The sequence below is a fragment of the Lacerta agilis genome, chromosome 18 (genome assembly GCF_009819535.1).
Source record: "Lacerta agilis isolate rLacAgi1 chromosome 18, rLacAgi1.pri, whole genome shotgun sequence".
In the NCBI taxonomy this organism is placed as follows: domain Eukaryota; kingdom Metazoa; phylum Chordata; class Lepidosauria; order Squamata; family Lacertidae; genus Lacerta; species Lacerta agilis.
The window spans coordinates 7,995,866-8,015,666 of NC_046329.1; the positions used below are offsets into that span (position 1 = coordinate 7,995,866).

Genomic DNA, 19,801 nt, shown 5'->3' on the forward strand with positions numbered 1-19,801 from the left:
AAACAGTGCTTTATCGTTTTTATTGGTCTCCGGGTTAAGATGGGTCTTCCCCCAAGGTCTCTCAGACCAATTCCCGCCCGCAATGGACCCAGCACTCGCCCGCCCCCCCCCACTCCCGCTGACCCACCGTCAGGGGGCGGTCCGCCGAATCCAAGACGTCCTCCATGATTTCGTTGGCGTAGGCCAGCCTGCCCCGCAGGCTCTCCTTCTTCTTCAGCCCCGTGAGGTTCACAAGGTGGACCTTTAGCCAGTCAAGGCCATGCGGGCCCAGAGGCCTCCCCTCGGCGAACAGCAGGATGGCTCTCGTGAGGTCGCTGCCGAGGTGGTTGAAGTGGGGAGGGCAAGGGTAGGTCCTCCCTCGGAAGTCCATGTTGTGCGGGAACCAGAAGACCCGGCCGCTCATGTGCTTGGCGATGGAGAGCTTGTAGAGAGCGTCCATGCGGAGGCTGTGCATTTCCGTGGCCTTCTTGCGGCACCGCGCCGCCTCCCGCCGGAGGGCGACCTTGCTCGGGGCGGCCCCGCCGGGGAAGTGCGTGGCGGGCTGGGGGGCCTCCGAGGGCGGCGGAGGGACGTCCAGCTTCTCGTTGCCCTTGTCGTTGAAGACGGAGATGACCACGTCCAAGACGGCTCGGTTGACTTTCCAGGGGCAGTTGCCCAGCTGGTTCAGGGCATCCATGACGGGGTAGAGGCTGCTGCGCGGGGAGCGGTCGAGGAGGAGCTGGTGCTGCGTCGCCCCTTCCACGTAGCGCATGAGCTTGGTCGGGGCGAAGACGTAGGTGCCGAACTGCGTGGACACCCAGGGGATAGGTGGGCAGAGCATGGGGATGACGAAGGAGTCGAACGTCAGCGTGGTCTCGGCGGCCTCCATGAGAAGGCGGGTGAACAGGGGGTGAGGCCTGATGAAACCCACCTGCAGGAGAAGGAGGGGGGAGAACATAGCGCTGACATTATTTCCCCCGTGTATAAGAAGAAGAAGAAGGAGAGTTTGGATTTGATATCCCTCTTTATCACTACCCGAAGGAGTCTCAAAGCGGCTCACATTCTCCTTTTCCCTTCCTTCCCCACAACAAACACTCTGTGGGGTGAGTGGGGCTGAGAGACTTCAGAGAAGTGGGACTAGCCCAAGGTCACCCAGCAGCTGCATGTGGAGGAGCGGAGACGCGAACCCGGTTCCCCAGATTACGAGTCTACCGCTCCTAACCACTACACCACACTGGTAAAGGGACCCCTGACCGTTAAGTCCAGTCGCGGACGACTCTGGGGTTGCGGCGCTCATCTCGCTTTACTGGCCGAGGGAGCAGGCGTACAGCTTCCGGGTCATGTGGCCAGCATGACTAAGCCGCTTCCGGCGAACCAGAGCAGCGCACGGAAGCGCCGTTTACCTTCCCGCTGGAGCGGTACCTATTTATCTACTTGTACTTTGACGTGCTTTCGAACTGCTAGGTTGGCAGGAGCAGGGACCCAGCAACGGGAGCTCACCCCGTCATTGCGGGGATTTGAACCGCCGGCCTTCTGATCGGCAAGCCCTAGGCTCTGTGGTTTAACTTACAGCGCCACCCGCGTTCCTCCCCCATGTATAAGACGACCCCTGTTCTTTGTAGCCCAAAATTTGAAAAAAACAGTATTTTAAACATCAAACAGAAGAGCTTTGATATTTTATCAAATACAGAAATGCCTTGGTACTCAAACTCCTTGGTTCTCAAACGCCGAAAACCTAGAAGTAAATGTTCTGGTTTTCAAACATTTTTCAGAAGCCAAACATCCGATGCAGCTATTGTTTCCGGGGCGCCTGCACCAATCAGAAGCCGCGCCTCAGTTTCCGAACATTTCGGAAGTCAAACGGACTTCCGGAACCTATTAAGTTTGGCGCTTTTGTTTTTGCTATTTATTTTGCGTTTTTCTTTTTGAGGCTTTTTCGGTTCATCTGTTTTTTGTGACTATGTCGAACCAAATCCAGCTACTGATTGATTAATTGTGTGGCTGCGGAAATGGATAAAAAAAACCCGGGATCCAAACAAGGACTATCATCAGTGCAGCTAAGAATTGTTTAAATTTTAATTCTTATCATGTACGACATTGTCTTATTTATTTTTCAAGTACTGTGCATTGGTTATTGCTTCCGTTTTATGGATCAACGGTCTCGTTAGATCGTAAAATCCATGTCCAATTGCTGTTTTAGGGGTCGTTTTCAAAAGTCAGGAACGGATTCATCCGTTTTACGTTGCTTTCTATGGGAAAGCGCGCCTTGGTTTTGGAACGCTTTGGTTTTGGAACGGAATTCCGGAACGGATTACGTTTGAGGACCAAGGTACCGCTGTATTTTAAACAGCAAACAGAACAGCTTTGATATTTTATCGAATATTCAAAGCATTGGCACCGGCATGGCAAACCCCTGCCGGAGCTTGGGGGCAGCAACGGAGATAGTCCCCCCCACACACACACATCCAAGATAGCCTGAAGATATTCCCACCCCCCAGTTTCCAGTCTGTTGCAAGCAAAGGTTTCCTCCTGGCCGCTGCTAATTTGCAACCGGAGGGTCCTTGCCCTGTTCCCCCCTACCTGGCGGCCGCTGCGGAACGAGTAGACGTGGTAGAGGACGGGGATGAGCTTCTGCTCCAGTCCCGGGTTCAAGAGGTTGCTCTCCATCTTGAGCACCTGCACCAGCAGCTCCACCAGGTGCAGGCCCAGCTGCACGAGAAGCGCGTGTGGCCAGGTGTGCTCCTTGCACACCAGCGAGGGGCTGCAGCCGTCCTCGGCCGCCAGCTTCTCCCAGTACTCGCGAGGCAGGTAGCCGTCCGGCTGCAGGGAAAGGAAGGGCCCGAGGTTAGAGGCAACTGCTGTCCCAGGTTCTTTTTGCTTGTTTGCTATTGCATGGGTGCGGCCGATGTTTATCAGTGGTGCATGCTCTGGTTATCTCTCGCTTGGACTACTGCAGTGCGCTCTGCGTGGGGCTGCCTTTGAAGGTGACCCAGAAACTACAAATAATCCATAATGCGGCAGCCAGACTGGTGACTGGGAGTGGCCGCCGAGACCATATAACACCGGTCCTGAAAGCCCTACATTGGCTCCCAGGACGTTTCTGGGCACCATTCAAAGTGTTGGTGCTGACCTTTAAAGCCCTAAATGGCCCAGTATAACTGAAGGAGCGTCTCCACCCTCATTGTTCAGCCCGGACACTGAGGTCCAGCTCCGAGGTGGAGGGCCTTCTCGGTGGTGGCGCCCTCCCTTCAGATGTCAAGGAAATAAACCACTATCTGACTTTTAGAAGACATCTGAAGGCGGAGGGCCTTCTCGGTGGTGGCGCCCTCCCTTCAGATGTCAAGGAAATAAACAACTACCTGACTTATAGAAGACATCTGAAGGCGGAGAGCCTTCTCGGTGGTGGCACCCTCCCTTCAGATGTCAAGGAAATAGACAACTGACTTTTAGAAGACATCTGAAGGCAGCCCTGTTTAGGGAAGTTTTTAATGTGTGATGTTTTATTGTGTTTTTAATATTCTGTTGGGAGCCGTCCAGAATGGCTGGAGAAGCCCAGCCAGATGGTCGGGGTATAAATAATAAATTACTACTACTACTACTACTGCTACTACTACTTTTAATATTATTATTATTAATTATTCCAGCAGATGAAAACATTCCATTAAACGTAACCCGTAACACTACAAAACAAAACTGCAAGATGTACTGTAAAATGAACACTGAGAGCCAATGTTACAGGGCTGGATATATTAAGAGGGCTGGATTATGACTGGGAGAGACTCGGGTTCGAATCCCCACTCAGCCACGAATCTTTCGCCAGGTGACCTTTGGCCAGACGCTCACTCTCAGCCGAAACTACCTTCCAGGGTTGTCGCGAGGGCAAAAAGGAGAACCATGCGTCTCGGGAGGGAAGGCAGGATAGAAATGTCACGGAAAGGAAGGAAGGAATTCGGGAGACTTGGCTGAGCAAGAACAGCGGCGTGAAGGCGACGGTCGCTTACCTGAGTGTCCTTCGCGAGCAGCTGCACGTATTTGTCGTACAGCCTCTGGATCTTCTCCACCAAGCGGCTCCCGGATTTCTTCTGCAGCATGAACTTGCTGTAGACTTTGGAGCCCAGCTCCCTCGCCAGCACCAGAAGAGACTCCCCTTGCGGCGACAGGTTGTTGACGCTCTGAGGGAGAAAGGAGGTTATTATTTTATTTATTGGATGTACATACCACCCTATACCTGGGGGTCTCAGGGCGTTTCACAGAATGAAATCTAAGATATAAAACCACAAAATCCATATATATATAAATGTTCCCATTGCGTGTACGCCAGAAACCTATGGTCTCCATAACCGCTGCACCAAACAGCATGAAATTAGGATAAAGCGTAACTTGACCATCAAGGAAGGATATGGCATAATATTTCTTAAAAAAAAAACACACATACGTAAAATAAAGGATAAAGGGGGGGGGAGTGGCGCGCCAATTATACCTCACCAGCAAAAGGAATGAAGACTCCAACAGCATCCAATAGAAAGGCGGATTGCCTGTTGACGTCATCAGACCTGCGCCGACAAATAATGCAGTGCCCTCACTTAAAATGGCCGCTGCACACTCACAGGCATTTTAAAATTTTCCCAAGTGCCCTCACCTAAAATGGCCGCCGCAGCTTCGCATGTTCAACACACACACGGTTCCAAGTGATCAACACCACCGACCAATGTGTCCTTTTATGTAAAATGCATCTCTGGGTTATTTGTGGGGCATAGGAATTCGTTCATTCACATGGTCTGAGGGACAGTGGACCGGCCCACGGCTGAAAAAGGTTGCTGACCCTTGCTCTAAAGGGACAGGGAAGAACGAAAACAGGAGCTTCCAAAATACTCTCTGGGTCAGAATTTTAAAAAGCAAAAAACCCCACAACAACGCGTGGCCGGGCCAGCTAGTGCATAATAAAAATTAAAATGACGACCCAACACCCATCCCACCCCCACAAAAAAACACATTTTAAAAGGGAAGAGGTTTTTAATCAGATCAACCAAAGGCCTGGTTAAAAAGGGATGTATAATGAAGGCGCCAGGCAAACCTCCCTAGGGAGAGCGTTGCACAGACGGGGAGCCACTGCAGAGAAGGCCCCGTTCTCGTGTTGCCAACCTCCGGACCTCTAGAGGAGGAGGCACACGAAGGAGGGCTCAGATGATGATATTGGGGTCCGGGTAGGATCAGATGGAAAGAGGTATTGCGGTCCTGAGCCGCTTAAAGCTTTATAGGTCAGAACCAGCACTTCGAATTGGGCCTGGAAACTTATTGGAAGCCAGTGGAGTGAGTCGGACCAGGATCGGTGTAATATGCTCAAACCGTCTTGCCGCTCGGTGAGCAACCTGGCCGCTGAATTCTGCACTGGCTGAAGTTTCCGAACCGTCTCCAGGGGCAGCCCTACGTAGAACGCATTGCAGTAGTCTAACCTTGAGGTTGCCAGAGCATAGACAACAGTAGTTAGGCCATCCCTGTCCAGATAGGGGCATAGCTGGGCCACCAGCCGAAGATAACGGAAGGCGCTTTGTGCCACTGAGGCCACCTGAGTCTCGAGCAACAGCAAAGGATACAGGAGGACCCCCCCCCCCCAGTTGCGAACCTGCTCCTTCAGGGGAAGTGTGACCCCACCAAGAGCCAGCCATCTGGTCTAAGGAACCCCCCACTAACAGAGCCTCAGTCTAATCTGGATTGAGCTTCAGTCTGTTAGTTCTCATCCAGCCCATTGCTGAGGCAAGAGACTGGTCCAGCATCTCCACAGCCTCCGGTGAGCAACCTGGCCGCTGAATTCTGCACCGGCTGAAGTTTCCGAACCGTCTCCAGAGGCAGCCCTACGTAGAACGCATTGCAGTAGTCTAACCTTGAGGTTACCAGAGCAGGGACAACAGCAGTTAGGCCATCCCTGTCCAGATAGGGGCGTAGCTGGGCCACCAGCCGAAGATGACGGCCACCTGAGGCCACCTGAGCCTCGAGCGACAGCAAAGGGTCCAGGAGTAAATTAAATGTAAATTAAGTTTTGGCGGATAAAACAATGGAATACCGAATGGTTTAGTAGTTTATGTAAGATACACAGGGATTTGTTGTGCAAAATGAACCGTGGAAAGAGAAAAAGGGAAGTCGTTGGGATTTTAAGGTTGTTTAAAAGAACATTCCAACACGTAAGGCAGTAAATTGAATAAAAATTATAGGGGGGGACGACACCCTCTTACCCGCATGAGGATGTCCACGTATTCTTCGTCTTTCAGCACGCAGAGGAAGGGGTAGAGGTTTAGCTGCCCCGATTTCCGTTGCGCCAGGTGCAGCTTTGACTCCTGCAGGCTCTGGAGGAGACATGCGTGCCAGCGGCTGCGGAGGGCGGACAGCAGGCTCCGCTGCGCATGAGTAAAACCGCAAAGAAAGCTACATCATCATCATCATCATCGTAACAATGGGGCATTAAGCGGCCGCAGCATATTCCCAGGGCTGCAGAGAGAGGAGCATAGGCGGCCTGCCGCTTTGGGGCACCGTAGCAGCAAGTCAGCCGCAAACTACAACTCCCATCAGCCCCTGCCCGAGGCAAATTTTTAAAGACGGGGAGCAGGAAGGAATAGGCTTTGGCACAACAAGGTGCTAGATCTCATGGTTTCCCCCTCCCCGGCTAATCTCCGCTGGTAGCTGGCATCATGGGAGGGTGGATTTGATTTAAACGGCCTCGGTCTCCACCCCCATCGTTCTGCCCGGACACTGAGGTCCAGCTCCGAGGGCATTCTGGCGGTTCCCTCCCTGCGAGAAGCCACGTTACAGGGAACCAGGCAGAGGGCCTCATCATCAGCGGTGGCGCCCTCCCTGTGGAACGCCCTCCCACCAGATGTCAAAGAGAAAAACAACTATCAGACTTTTAGAAGACATCTGAAGGCAGCCCTGTTTAGGGAAGCTTTTAATGTTTAATAGATTATTGTATTTTAACATTCTGTTGGAAGCTGCCCAGAGTGGCTGGGGAAACCCAGCCAGATGGGCGGGGTATAAATAATAAATTATTATTGTTGTTGTTGTTAAAATCACGATTTAAATCACTAGTCGGTAAAACTTGGTTTAAATCGTGTGGTTTTTTACAGAAAGACTCATTCTTGCTGGTATCATCTTAATATTTACAACCAGATGAAGGTTTTGTTTTGGGAATAACAACTCTTCAGAGTAGTTTTTACAGCTGTATCCAAAAAAATTACCGATTTGGTTATCCTATAAGAAATACACAGACAGATAATTGTGAAATCACTGTGAGGTTTAATAAGTTACCGTATTTTTCGCTCCATAGGACGCTCCGGACCATAGGGCGCACCTCATTTTTAGAGGAGGAAACAAGAAAAAAATATTTTTCTGCTTTTCCTCCTCTAAAAGCCCTGTTTTGTTTTGTTTTTTGTTTTGTTTTTGAGGATCAGCTAAAAGTTTTGCAGCTTTTTTGCAAAGGGAAAAGCCCTGGGGTTTGGGTTTTTTTTTTTTTTTTTTTGGAGGATCAGCTAAAGGTTTTGCTGCTGTTTTTGCAAAGGCAAAAGGCCTTTTTTGAGAATCAGCTAAAAGTTTTGCAGCTTTTTTTGCAAAGGGAAAAGCCCTGGGGTTTGGGTTTTTTTTTTGGAGGATCAGCTAAAGGTTTTGCTGCTGTTTTTGCAAAGGCAAAAGGCCTTTTTTGAGGATCAGCTAAAGGTTTTGCAGCTTTTTTTGCAAAGGGGGAAAAGCAAAGAGGAAAAGCCCCATTTTTATGGGGTTTAACTCACATTTCTGAAAAATCTTGAGGAAAGGGAGCCATTTCTACTGTTTCCAGACAGATAATCTAATCAGCCAGTCACATGTCCTGGGGAAACAAACAACCTCCCTCTGCAGCACATTCAACAAAGGAGGGCGGGGCTGAAAGGGAGCCGGAGACTCTTATCTCTCTCCCGATCTCTTGCTGATCAGCTGCTGAGCGGGTCCTTTCAACACTCCCTTTTCTCTTTGTAAAATAAAAAGCACAATCTGCTTTTGGCCCCTGGGCAATTCAGCTCCAGGGACCACCATTCGCTCCATAAGACGCACAGGTATTTCCCCTTACTTTTTAGGAGGAAAAAAGTGCGTCTTATGGAGCAAAAAATACGTAACCGTTTAGATTTGGAGAACTTTTCTGCTGTACTTTATCGGAAGGAGAAAGATTATCATTTTCCTTGATAACAATTTAAACACTCCATTTAACCAAAACAATAACATCATAGCACAATTTAAATCAAATCCACCCTGATTCCATGGTAACTATCCAACCTCCCAAAATTTCAACACTGTTTGACCCCTTTCCGTTTTAACGGTTCAAATTCTTTCCTCTCCCTCGTCCTTTTACCGCTCTGCCGGCTTCCTCCGTCAAGGGCTTGGCCGCCTCCACGGAGTCGATGGTGACCGTGTCTGATGCCTCCATCGCCAGCTGTTTCCGGAACTGGTCCCGCAATTCTTGCGCCGTGAAATCGAGCTTGGGGTAGGAGACGGGCTTCCCCTGGGGCAAGATAGAGAAGCGAGTGGGGTGTGTGGGCAGGGGGCCATGGGGTGCCCAGAGGCGTTTGGCACAGACGGGCGCTGCTCAGCAGGCAAGGGGCATTGAGGCAGCAGAGTACTCTCCTGTCTTCCTTATCCCCAGCGTTTACTAACCACAGTTAGACTGTTCTTGGGGCTGGAGGATCCACTGTTTTGGGGGGACAGGGGGCAGGCAGGTGTGGGGGGTCTCCCTGGTCCTGAATAGGGTAACTGTGCCCCTGAAGGACCAGGTGTGCAGCCTGGGGGTCATTTTGGACTCACAGCTGTCCATGGAAGCGCAGGTCAATTCTGTGTCCAGGGCAGCTCCACCTGGTACGCAGGATGAGACCCTACCTGCCCGTGGACTGTCTCACCAGAGTGGTGCATGCTCTGGTTATCTCCCGCTTGGACTACTGCAATGCGCTCTACGTGGGGCTGCCTTTGAAGGTGACCCGGAAACTACGACTAATCCAGAATGCGGCAGCTAGACTGGGGACTAGGAGCGGCCACCGAGACCATATAACTCCAGTCCTGAAAGACCTCCATTGGCTCCAAGTATGTTTCTAAGCACAATTCAAAGTGTTGGTGCTGACCTTGAAAGCCCTAAACGTCCCAGTAGACCTGATGGAGGATCTCCATCCCCATCATTCGGCCTGGACACTGAGGTCCACCTCCGAGGGCCTTCTGGCGGTTCCCTCCCTGTGAGAAGTGAGGTTACAGGGAACCAGGCAGAGGGCCTTCTCGGTGGTGGCTCCCACCCTGTGGAACGCCCCGCCCCCAATCAGATGTCAAGGAAATAAACAACTACCTGACTTTTAGAAGACATCTGAAGGCAGCCCTGTTTAGGGAAGCTTTTAATGTTTGATGTTTTATCGTGTTTTTAATATCCTGTTGGAAGGCCGCCCAGAGTGGCTGGGGAGGCCCGGCCAGATGGGCGGGGTATAAATAAATTATTATTATTATTATTATTATTACCTTCGCGTAGAAGTCCCGGAGTAGGGGAACAGTGCAGATTTCGGCAGGGCGAGGAGGCGGGGGCCGGAAGTCTTCCACAACCCTCCGTACGGCTTTCAGCACCATCTTCCTCCAGTCTTCCTCGAACCCAGAGTCCCGGAAGAGGTCCTTCACTTGAAAGCCGTCTTCCTTGAGCTGCTGAAGGCATCTGTGGGGGTCAGGGGGAAGAGGAAGAGGAAGGAACGGCAGGGGAAGAGGCTTGGGTCAGCAGTGTCCGAAGACAGCGGCCCCCTCCCATTTCCCCCTTCCGGAGACTTGTCATTACTGACTATCAAACAACGGCTATCGAAATTAAATGGCTTTGAACGAGACGGCAAAGTTATAATCGAAAGAAAAATCACCGCTGGCAGTTTATGAATGACTGGAAAACCCTTCTGGACTTTTTGCGCAGTAAAGAAAACTTGTGGTATTGGGGTTTGAAGACTGGGGGGGGGGGGGTTATGGGAAATGGAGAACTTAATGTTATTATTCATGTTCCCCACGTATCTCCTGGCACAAGCACTAACCCGCCCCCTCCTTACAGCAGCAGGGAGGACAGAGAAGCTTGCTAATCCCATTGGCATGTGCAGCGTGACGACACCCTGCATTTCTATGTATATAGCAAGATATCTGTATATCATGTTTTCTCCCAAGGAGCTCAAGGTGGTGTGCGTGGCCCTCCTCAGTCAACCTGTCAGGTAGATTAGGTGGAGAGGTGGTGACCGGCCCCCCAGTGCCCCCCTCCCCATCCCTGAAAGCTTCATGGCCGTAGCGGGGGAGTCAAACCCTGGTCTCCCGAGTCCTAGTCCTCATTTAATCCGGTAGGTGGGTTAGGCTGAGAGTGTCGACTGGCCCAAGGTCGCCCAGTGAGCTGTCATGGCAGAGTGGGGATTCGAACCCAGGCCGCAGCCCAACGCTCTAACCACTGTCGCCGAGTAAAGAAGGGACCAACGACAAGAGTAACACCTGGAGATGATGTTGCGAGACGCCCCACACTGCCCCATGCAAGCGAGCGCAGCGGCGTAAGAGTCCGGGTTGGGCCTCAAGCCAGCTTCCTCGAGGAGGTGGAAGAGTCTGCCAACCTGTGTCAGGAGGCCCTATGGGGAGAAAGAAAGGACAGGTGACTCAAACCAGGACCGGGACTTGTCACTTATCTGCATTCAAGAAATAAAGTATAAAAGGTTGCAAGGACTCAGGCCAGGACAGCAATAAACAATGGAGCAATGGGATAAATTTTGGGGAAAGGATATTAAATTCACGGCTTCATATAACATTAAGGAAAAAAATTTAAAGATGCATTATAGGTGGTACTTAACTCCTGTGAAACTTGCGAGCATGTACAAATTGAAGTCCAACCTTTGTTGGAGATGCAAGAAAGAAGTGGGAACGCTATTGCATATGTGGTGGCTATGCGAGGACATAAAAATTTTTTGGTTAATGGTACATACAGAAATGACAAAAGTGATGAAAAAATCAATAGTAAAGAAACCAGAGGCATATTTGCTAGGTTTATTAGATGAGCAAATACCTAGTGGAAAGAAAAGTGTATTTTTGTATGCTAGCACGGCCTCCAGAATGGTGATAGCAGCTAAATGGAAAACACAACAGGTCCCAACAAAGGATGAGTGGATAGGCAAGTTAAACGAGTATTTGTTAATGGCAAAATTGACAGCAGCAATAAGAAACCAAACAAATCAAAATTTGAAGGAACAATGCAAATGTTATGAGGAGTATATGGAGAAACATTGCTCAAAGAAAGAAGTGCTAATATGCTTGGAGTAAGAGGTATGAAGGAATTGTTAAATAATAAATTAATATAAAGAATTAAAGATGATTATAGAAATATATAGAAATTAAGATTGTACAAATAGTGAACAAACAGTTTATAATGGAAGTCGAAAGAGTGACGGAGGGAAGTCAGAGGGGTGTTTGGTGGTGGGTGTGAGGATGGGATGGAAAAATGGGAAATGTATGATAAAAATGATATTGTATGTTAATGTGAGAATGTAATGGATGTATTGTGTTTTAATCAATAAAGTTTTGCAATAAAAAAACAAACAAACAATGGTTTCCTCTATTTTTGTTGTTGAAAGTATAAAACAAATTCCAGTTACGATTGTTAACTCCAGGACAAGGCCCTGTTTCGTTTATTCTAGTTTTATGGGCTCATAAAACTAAGAAACGGTAGCTGATGAAGAATATACGAAACAGGGCCTTGTCCTGGAGTTAACAATCGTAAGTGGAATTTCTTTTATACTTTCAACGACAAAAATCAGAGAAAACCATTGTTTATTGCCGTCCCGGCCTGAGTCCTTGCAAACCTTTCTACTTTATTTCCTGTTTTCTCCAAGGACTCCAATTTTCTAATTATCTGCATTCAAGGCAGATGCTTTGCTGCACAACTACAAAGCCCTTCTTCACCTCGAAGTGAATTCTTCCAAGCAACTCTGTGCAAAAGAAGTGTGAGCCTGTGACTCGTCTGAGATCATTTGCGTAGGGCTAAGCCAGGGGTCAGCAACCTTTTTCAACCGTGGGCCGGTCCACTGTCCCTCAGACCTTGTGGGGGGCCGGACTATATTTTTCGGGGGGGGGGGGTGAACGAATTCCTATGCCCCACAAATAACCCTGAGATGCATTTTAAATAAAACCATACATTCTACTCATTTAAAAACACGCTCATTCCCAAACTGTCCGGGAATCATTTCCAAAGATAACAATTTAAACAATTCATTGAAAATCATTTCCTTGAGAACAATTTAAACAATTCATTTAACTAAAGCAGTAACATTATAGCATATGTAATGATGTTTCTTAACTGATGTGGTCAAACTTTTTTTTTTTTTAAACACAACTTAGACTGAGTTTTAGCACACATGAAAAACTTAAAACAAATCCTTATTTCCTGATGAATAGCCTTTGGATTATAAAAGTAAAGGGACCCCTGACCGTTAGGTCCAGTCGCGGACGATTCTGGGGTTGCAGCGCTCATCTCGCTTTACTGGCCGAGGGAGCCAGCGTACAGCTTCCTGGTCATGTGGCCAGCATGACTAATCCGCTTCTGGCAAACCAGAGCAGCGCACGGAAACGCCGTTTACCTTCCCGCCGGAGCGGTACCTATTTATCTACTTGCACTTTTGACGTGCTTTTGAACTGCTAGGTTGGCAGGAGCTGGGACCAAGCAACGGGAGCTCACCCTGTCGTCGCGGGGATTCGAACCACCGACCTTCTGATCGGCAAGTCCTAGGCTCTAAAGCATTTTATTTTAAAAATCCGATTTAAATTTGTAAAAATCCAATTTAAATTTTTTAAAAAATCCGATTTAAATCAAAAAGATCCGATTTTTTTATTTTAAAAAATAAATTGATTTTTATCCACCCTGGCACGACCCCTGCAAGAAGGCATGCAAATCTCCTTACCTTCTTAGCGTACCCTTGCATAACGAGATTGTACATCCGGATGTCGAGCCGCTTCCTCCGGGCGTGGGAGCGGTGATAGAACATCAGGCACTGGTGGGCCCTCTCGGGCTGACCGAGAAAGAGGCAAGCGTCCAGATACGACAGGATGCTCAGCTTGACATTCATGTGCCGGTTCCCGTCTTCCTCGTCCAGGGGCAGCATCCCCTCGGCGGTGTCCCAGACCCGAAAGGGCTCCCTCGACTCCTCGCAGCTCCCGGGAGGATCTCGAGACTGCGTCCCGATCAAGACTTTGGCCATCTTCTTTGGCTGGCCGTCGTTGCTGGGCTGCTGCGACTTAGATGCTCGCCCCTTGAGCTTCGCCCGGGTCTCTTTAGCGGGAGACCTCAGGGAGAAAGCCTCATCCTTTGCGCAGCGCCCAGTCCAGTCCAGGACGGGCTCGGCCGCGTCGCCCGGGACGGCAGCCGAGAGTTTGGCCTCCAATTTCAGAAGGCGTTTGTGCTTCATCGACTTCTCCTTCTTCAGCTTCTCGATCCAGCGGCTAGGCTGGTTCTTTTCCTCGCGTTTCGGGGCGCTCTCGTTCCGAGCCGAGCTGGCCGTTTTCCGCGGGGCGGGCGGGAGGGAGCCGACCTTGCGCAGGCGAGAGCGTTGGAGCTCGCCGACCGCCACCTCCGATACATTTTCGGCCTTCAGCTGCTTCACTCTCGCCTCCAGCACTGCAGTGGATTAAAGGAAAGAAAGAGTCGAATTGCAGGGTAATTAATGTGGCACGCCGAGTTAAAGAAGGCATCCATAAATACAACGGAATAAGTTATGTACGGAAGTGAGAGCTGGACCATCAAGAAGGCTGATCGCCGAAGAATTGATGCTTTTGAATTATGGTGCTGGAGGAGACTCTTGAGAGTCCCATGGACTGCAAGAAGATCATACATCTCCATTCTGAAGGAAATCAGCCCTGAGTGCTCACTGGAAGGACAGATCCTGAAGCTGAGGCTCCAATACTGGCCACCTCTTGGGAAGAGAAGACTCCCTGGAAAAGACCCTGATGTTGGGAAAGATGGAGGGCACAAGGAGAAGGGGATGACAGAGGATGAGATGGTTGGACAGTGTTCTCGAAGCAACTAACATGAGTTTGGCCAAACTGCGAGAGGCAGTGGAAGACAGGAGTGCCTGGCGTGCTCTGGTCCATGGGGTCACGAAGAGTCGGACACGACTGAACAACTGAACAACAACAAGTTATGGAAAATGAGTGTGTGTTCGCACTACAAATAACATCAGGGATTAAAACGCACCACTTTGATAGCGGGGTTGTAATCAATTGGGTGCATACTTTCGCTTATGTTGGGAGACTGTGTTCTAGTCAAAACGTTTTGGAATTAGGTTTATAGTGAAACAGGTACTGCAGTAGCACCTCGGTTTTCGAAAGTCTCCATTTTGTTTTTTAAACCCGGATGTAAACGCTTCGGCTTTCGAACTCGCTTCGGAAGTCGAACATGACACGCGACCTCCATATTATGTTTTCCCGTATTAATGCTTCTGTACTGAGTCTTTGGTTTTCGAACATTTCAGAACTCGAACCGTCTTCCGGAACAGATTACGTTCAAAAACCGAGGTACCGCTGCACTGCCCTGTTTCGCTAATTCTTCCTCAGCTAGATCACCTTGACCATGAAAATCTAGCTGAGGAAGAATTAGCGAAACAGGGCCTTGTCCTGGAATTTATTTCGACTGGAATTTGCTTCAATACTATAATAATAAAACTGTTCGAAGACTTTTAAACTGATCTCCCGCCTGGCCAGAGTTCTTGGATTCTTTAATTTTTGACTTCTGGGTATTACCAAGAACTCCAATTTCTACATCAGTTCTCTGTAAGCCGCCTTGAGACCTTGTCTGGTGGGGTATGAATAAAATAATAATAATAATAATAACAATAACAACAATAATAATAATAATTAAAGCTTCCTCAATAGAACTGGTTAAATAGGGAGAGTTTTAAAATAATACTAATACTAATACTACTACTACTACTACTACTAATAATAATAATATGCTTACCTTCCAACAACCCTACTTGTTCACACACCCATCTTTTTCTGGCTTCTTCCTTCGCCCTGGCCGAGGAATAATTCCTCACTCTGATCCAAAGGCTCTCTGAAACGCAACGGTAAGGGTGAGCATTAACGGGGGAGAATCTTGAAGGGAAAAAAGTGGGGGGGCCCCAAACCAGAATGAGGAGAGAATGAGTCCGCTTCCCACCACACCCCGAAGTTTAATTCCCACCCTTGTTTTGGGGGCGACGGGGTTGGTGGATAAGAACGAGACGCCCCTGTTAAGAAATACAAAGGCACCGCCCAAACAAAATGAAGGAAAAGGGATGGATTCAGCCCCCCCCCCCCGTCGTTAAGGGGCAATGAAGCAACTGTAAAGGGGGAAAGGGGGTTTCATGCTTCTCTGCAAATTACAAGACAGGGAAGGCTTCACACACACGTATAGGGTTGCCACCTGTCTGGTATAACACTGAAATGTCCTGTATTTCAATATATAATGCAATGCGTCGTGTGTTGATACAGTTTTGTCCTGTATTATTATTTATTTTTATATATAGCGCCTTATATCGGATTTTCCCTCTCTTTTTTCCTTCTCTCTCTCTCTATATGCCAACCATAGTTCCAGTTACAGGTAGGTAGCCGTGTTGGTCTGCCATAGTCAAAACAAAATAAAATAAAAAAAATTCCTTCCAGTAGCACCTTAGAGACCAACTAAGTTTGTTCTCGGTATGAGCTTTCATGTGCATGCATACCAAGAACAAACTTAGCTGGTCCCTAAGGTGCTACTGGAAGGAATTTTTTATTTTATTTTGTTCCGTATGCCAAGTTAGGGATCCTCTGCAAATGCATGTGTGCGAAAGGCCATTTATTTAAGCAGAGACTTATTTACAAATTCATGCGTGTGAGTTTCCGTGCGACGAATTCCAGAGGGGCCGCCCTGTTGGTTGGGCTGCAACAGATTGTAAACAGATTGCTTTAAAGTCACTTCAGCACCTGAATTTTTATTTTTTATTGGGGGGGAGGGGTCAATCGCAACACCCACCCACCCAACCACCCCTTTACTCTGTATTTTACCCAAACAAAGGTTGGCAACCCTACATGATGCCATACACCCCTCTGCTCAGTCTGGGGGTGGGGGTGAGGGTGGGGGAAGCGTGGGTGGGATTTCAACCCCCTCCTAAAGGACCTCCACCCCGCATTTCAATTCCCCCATTCTTTAGGGAGGGACTGAGTTGGGTTGAGGCTTAAACCCCCCCCCCCACCGCCATATGGTAAGAAGGGTCCAACCCCCTCCCCTCCAATTTGCAATTATGGGTTAGGGGACTTCACTCTCCATTGTGGAGGGGGAGCCCCTGAAAGGAAGAGTGTCAGGGTTGAATTAGACCCAACCCTCCCATTGAGGACCCCCCCACCCCACACCTTCCCCATATTATAGGGGGGGATAGGGCTCCAGCCCCCCTCCCCAATTTTTTTTTTAATTTGGCCCAGCCCTCCCATTGAGGACCCCCCACCCCACACTTTCCCCATATTATAGGAGGGGATAGGGCTCCAGCCCCACTCCCCAGGTTTTTTTGAATTTGGCCCAGCCCTCCCATTGAGGACCCCCCACCCCACACTTTCCCCATATTATAGGAGGGGATAGGGCTCCAGCCCCACTCCCCAAGTTTTTTTGAATTTGGCCCAGCCCTCCCATTGAGGACCCCCCACCCCACACTTTCCCCATATTATAGGAGGGGATAGGGCTCCAGCCCCCCTCCCCAAGTTTTTTTGAATTTGGCCCAGCCCTCCCATTGAGGACCCCCCACCCCACACTTTCCCCATATTATAGGAGGGGATAGGGCTCCAGCCCCACTCCCCAAGTTTTTTTGAATTTGGCCCAGCCCTCCCATTGAGGACCCCCCACCCCACACTTTCCCCATATTATAGGAGGGGATAGGGCTCCAGCCCCACTCCCCAAGTTTTTTTGAATTTGGCCCAGCCCTCCCATTGAGGACCCCCCACCCCACACTTTCCCCATATTATAGGAGGGGATAGGGCTCCAGCCCCACTCCCCAAGTTTTTTTGAATTTGGCCCAGCCCTCCCATTGAGGACCCCCCACCCCACACTTTCCCCATATTATAGGAGGGGATAGGGCTCCAGCCCCACTCCCCAAGTTTTTTAAAATTTGGCCCAGCCCTCCCATTGAGGACCCCCCACCCCACACTTTCCCCATATTATAGGAGGAGATAGGGCTCCAGCCCCCCTCCCCAATTTTTTGGGGGGGTTGTGTGTGCGTCTAAAGGGAGGTGGCTGCCTGATTCCTCCGTCCCCTCCCCCTCCCCACACCACCTGTTGAACTGCCTACCTGTGCCCCGCAGCAGCAGCGCCCCCTGCAGCTTCAGAATGGACATGCCCCTCTCCTAAGACCCGCTCATCTCAGCTCCCCACCGAGACCACATTGGCTGGCCCCAACTGCGCAGGCGCGGCGTTGCTCCTCCTCCTCCTGCTCCTCCTCCATCACCCCGCCAGCCAATAGGCATCCCGCTTTGCGCAGCCGGGTAAGCAGGAACGGGTTGCGCGCGCGTGTGTGGGGAAACTACGACTCCCAGAAGGCATTGCGGGGGGAGGCGCATGCGGAGGGAGGCGGCCGCAGGGAGCAGCGTGGTCGTCAGAGCTAAAAAAAAAAGGGAAGAAAGAGGTGTCTAGTTATATGTGTGGGTCGGTGAATTCCGGGATCGCGTTTTAGAACATACGTACAGAGAGAGATTAAGATGTAGAGATGTATTTTGTTTCCTTTTCATTTCCTTTGAATTATTTTTATTTTTATTATTTCATTTCTATACCGTTTTATATTTTTTAAGAAAAACCTCAAAGCGGTTTACGGAATATTAAAACATCAATAAACATATCAATAAAACATTAAAACATCAATAAAACAATCTGAAGGAAATAAAATATACAGTATACAGTCAAAGCAACATAACTAACAGAAAACTAAAATGTTTCAAAAATTTCAGAGTATCTGACGAAGTGTGTATCACACACGAAAGTTCGTGCCTTGAGAGCTGCTATTTAGTTGATCTTTAAGGTGCCACTGGACTTAATAAAAAAAAATATTTTTTTTCATCTTTCATCTTGTTATTTATTATTTCAAAATAAAGCATTACAAAAAGAGGTCAACTACAGAATACATATTTAACACAAGGTTAGCAAAAAAAACGCTAAGTGAAGTCAAATATAAAATGCACATTTAAAACAGCATAACAAGAGAATAAAATATCACAAGCACTACAACTGATTATTATTATTATTATTATTATTTTATTTATACCCCGCCCTTCTGGCTGGGTTTCCCCAGTCACTCAGATCAAAAACATCAGGCATTAAAAACCTTCCCAAACAGGGCTGCCTTCAGATGTCAATATATCCATTGATTAGCTCAACGGAGGTCGGCCGGCCTGCCAGCGATTATTTGGCATTGCAAGGGGTCAGGCAAGGTGACTGTCAGGGGTCCCACCCAACTCCTGTTTTATTATTGTTATTATTTATATCTCATTAAGAGAATTAAAATAATTTCGGTTACTGTATAGAAAATAATGCAGGGCAAGGAGCATACCTCGTTTTATTTACGACACTGCAGAATTCTTATAACAAAGGCCAAATGTGCAAATCCCAAGGCCGATGCAGTAATAATATTCAAGAGTGTGGCTATGTTCTACTGGCTCTCTGTGTAGCCCAGTCCTAATATTATTGCAGGGAATCTAGCAGGGGCTGAAAGTGGCTTACAACAGCCCTGCAGTGCAGCCCAGTGTTAAAATTCAAGGTGCAGGGAGAGTCAGGCCGAGGCTGAGAGAACAGCACAACAGCCCTGTGATGTAGTCCAGCGTCTCATTAATTAATTAACTTAATTAATTTCAACAAAACTGACGAATTTGATCCAGCGATAACAGGTTTTCAGTCTGATAGCCATTTACACCTCCAGTGCCCCACGACTGCTGCCCACCTGCCTCTTAGTGTGCCCCCTAGGTAATCCCCCCCACCTGTATATGAAAACACGACTGTTGCATTAATAATAATAACAATAATTTATTTATACCCCACCCACCTGGCTAGGTTTCCCCAGCCACTCTGGGCGGCTTCCAACCAAATATTAACAACACGATAAAACATCTAACATTAAAAACTTCCCTAAACAGGGCTGCCTTCAGATGTCTTCTAAAAGTCAAAACAAAATAAAAAATTCTTTCCAGTAGCACCTTAGAGACCAACTGAGTTTGTTCTTGGTATCTCTAAGTTGGTCTCTAAGGTGCTACTGGAAAGAATTTTTTATTCTGTTTTGACTATGGCAGACCAACACGGCTACCCACCTGTTTCTAAAAGTCAGATAGTTGTTTATTTCCTTGACATCTGATGGCACTCTTCTTAAATGTGCGGCCACCTGCTAAGATTTTCATAATAACAAGGCAGTGGGGGGAACCGGCATCAACCATCACACATAATTAAAAAAATTGTAAGCCCAGGGGAGTAGAAAGATAGTTTGCCTGGTGCTAAAAAAACACAAACAAACCAGGGGAGCCTCTCTCCAGGGAAAAGGGTCCGCTCCAAAAACAGGGATGCACCTGAGGAAGCTGGCTGCAATTTATCTGGCTCTAATAAGAATACCTGGCTCCCTTTAGAGGCAGAGAGCAGAGGTCCAAACAAATGAGACAAGCATAAAATCAATAACAGGCAGGAGAACTTTGCTTTCTTGACTTTGACTTGACAGCCAATTTAGCTACTGTACTTGAATACAAGATGGTGACAGCAGTCACGAAATTAGAAGACGCCTGCTTACTGGGAGAAAATCAATGACAAACC

General features: G+C 48.5%; 1 protein-coding gene across 1 annotated transcript in view; it reads right to left on the minus strand.

Annotated features, from left to right (window-relative positions):
* The window catches only part of POLRMT (RNA polymerase mitochondrial), a 40,289-nt gene extending 22,880 nt beyond the window's left edge, over window positions 1-17,409 (minus strand). Inside the window, exons 1-10 of the mRNA XM_033136742.1 lie at window positions 17,310-17,409; window positions 14,972-15,067; window positions 12,921-13,633; window positions 10,471-10,601; window positions 9,487-9,673; window positions 8,345-8,494; window positions 6,210-6,371; window positions 3,981-4,151; window positions 2,560-2,799; window positions 128-910 (exon numbers count right to left, since the gene is read on the minus strand). Coding sequence (XP_032992633.1) covers window positions 128-910; window positions 2,560-2,799; window positions 3,981-4,151; window positions 6,210-6,371; window positions 8,345-8,494; window positions 9,487-9,673; window positions 10,471-10,601; window positions 12,921-13,633; window positions 14,972-15,067; window positions 17,310-17,355 — 2,679 coding nt within the window. The 5' untranslated portion in view covers window positions 17,356-17,409. The remainder of the gene's footprint in view (window positions 1-127; window positions 911-2,559; window positions 2,800-3,980; window positions 4,152-6,209; window positions 6,372-8,344; window positions 8,495-9,486; window positions 9,674-10,470; window positions 10,602-12,920; window positions 13,634-14,971; window positions 15,068-17,309) is intronic.
* Between the last annotated feature and the right edge of the window lie 2,392 nt (window positions 17,410-19,801).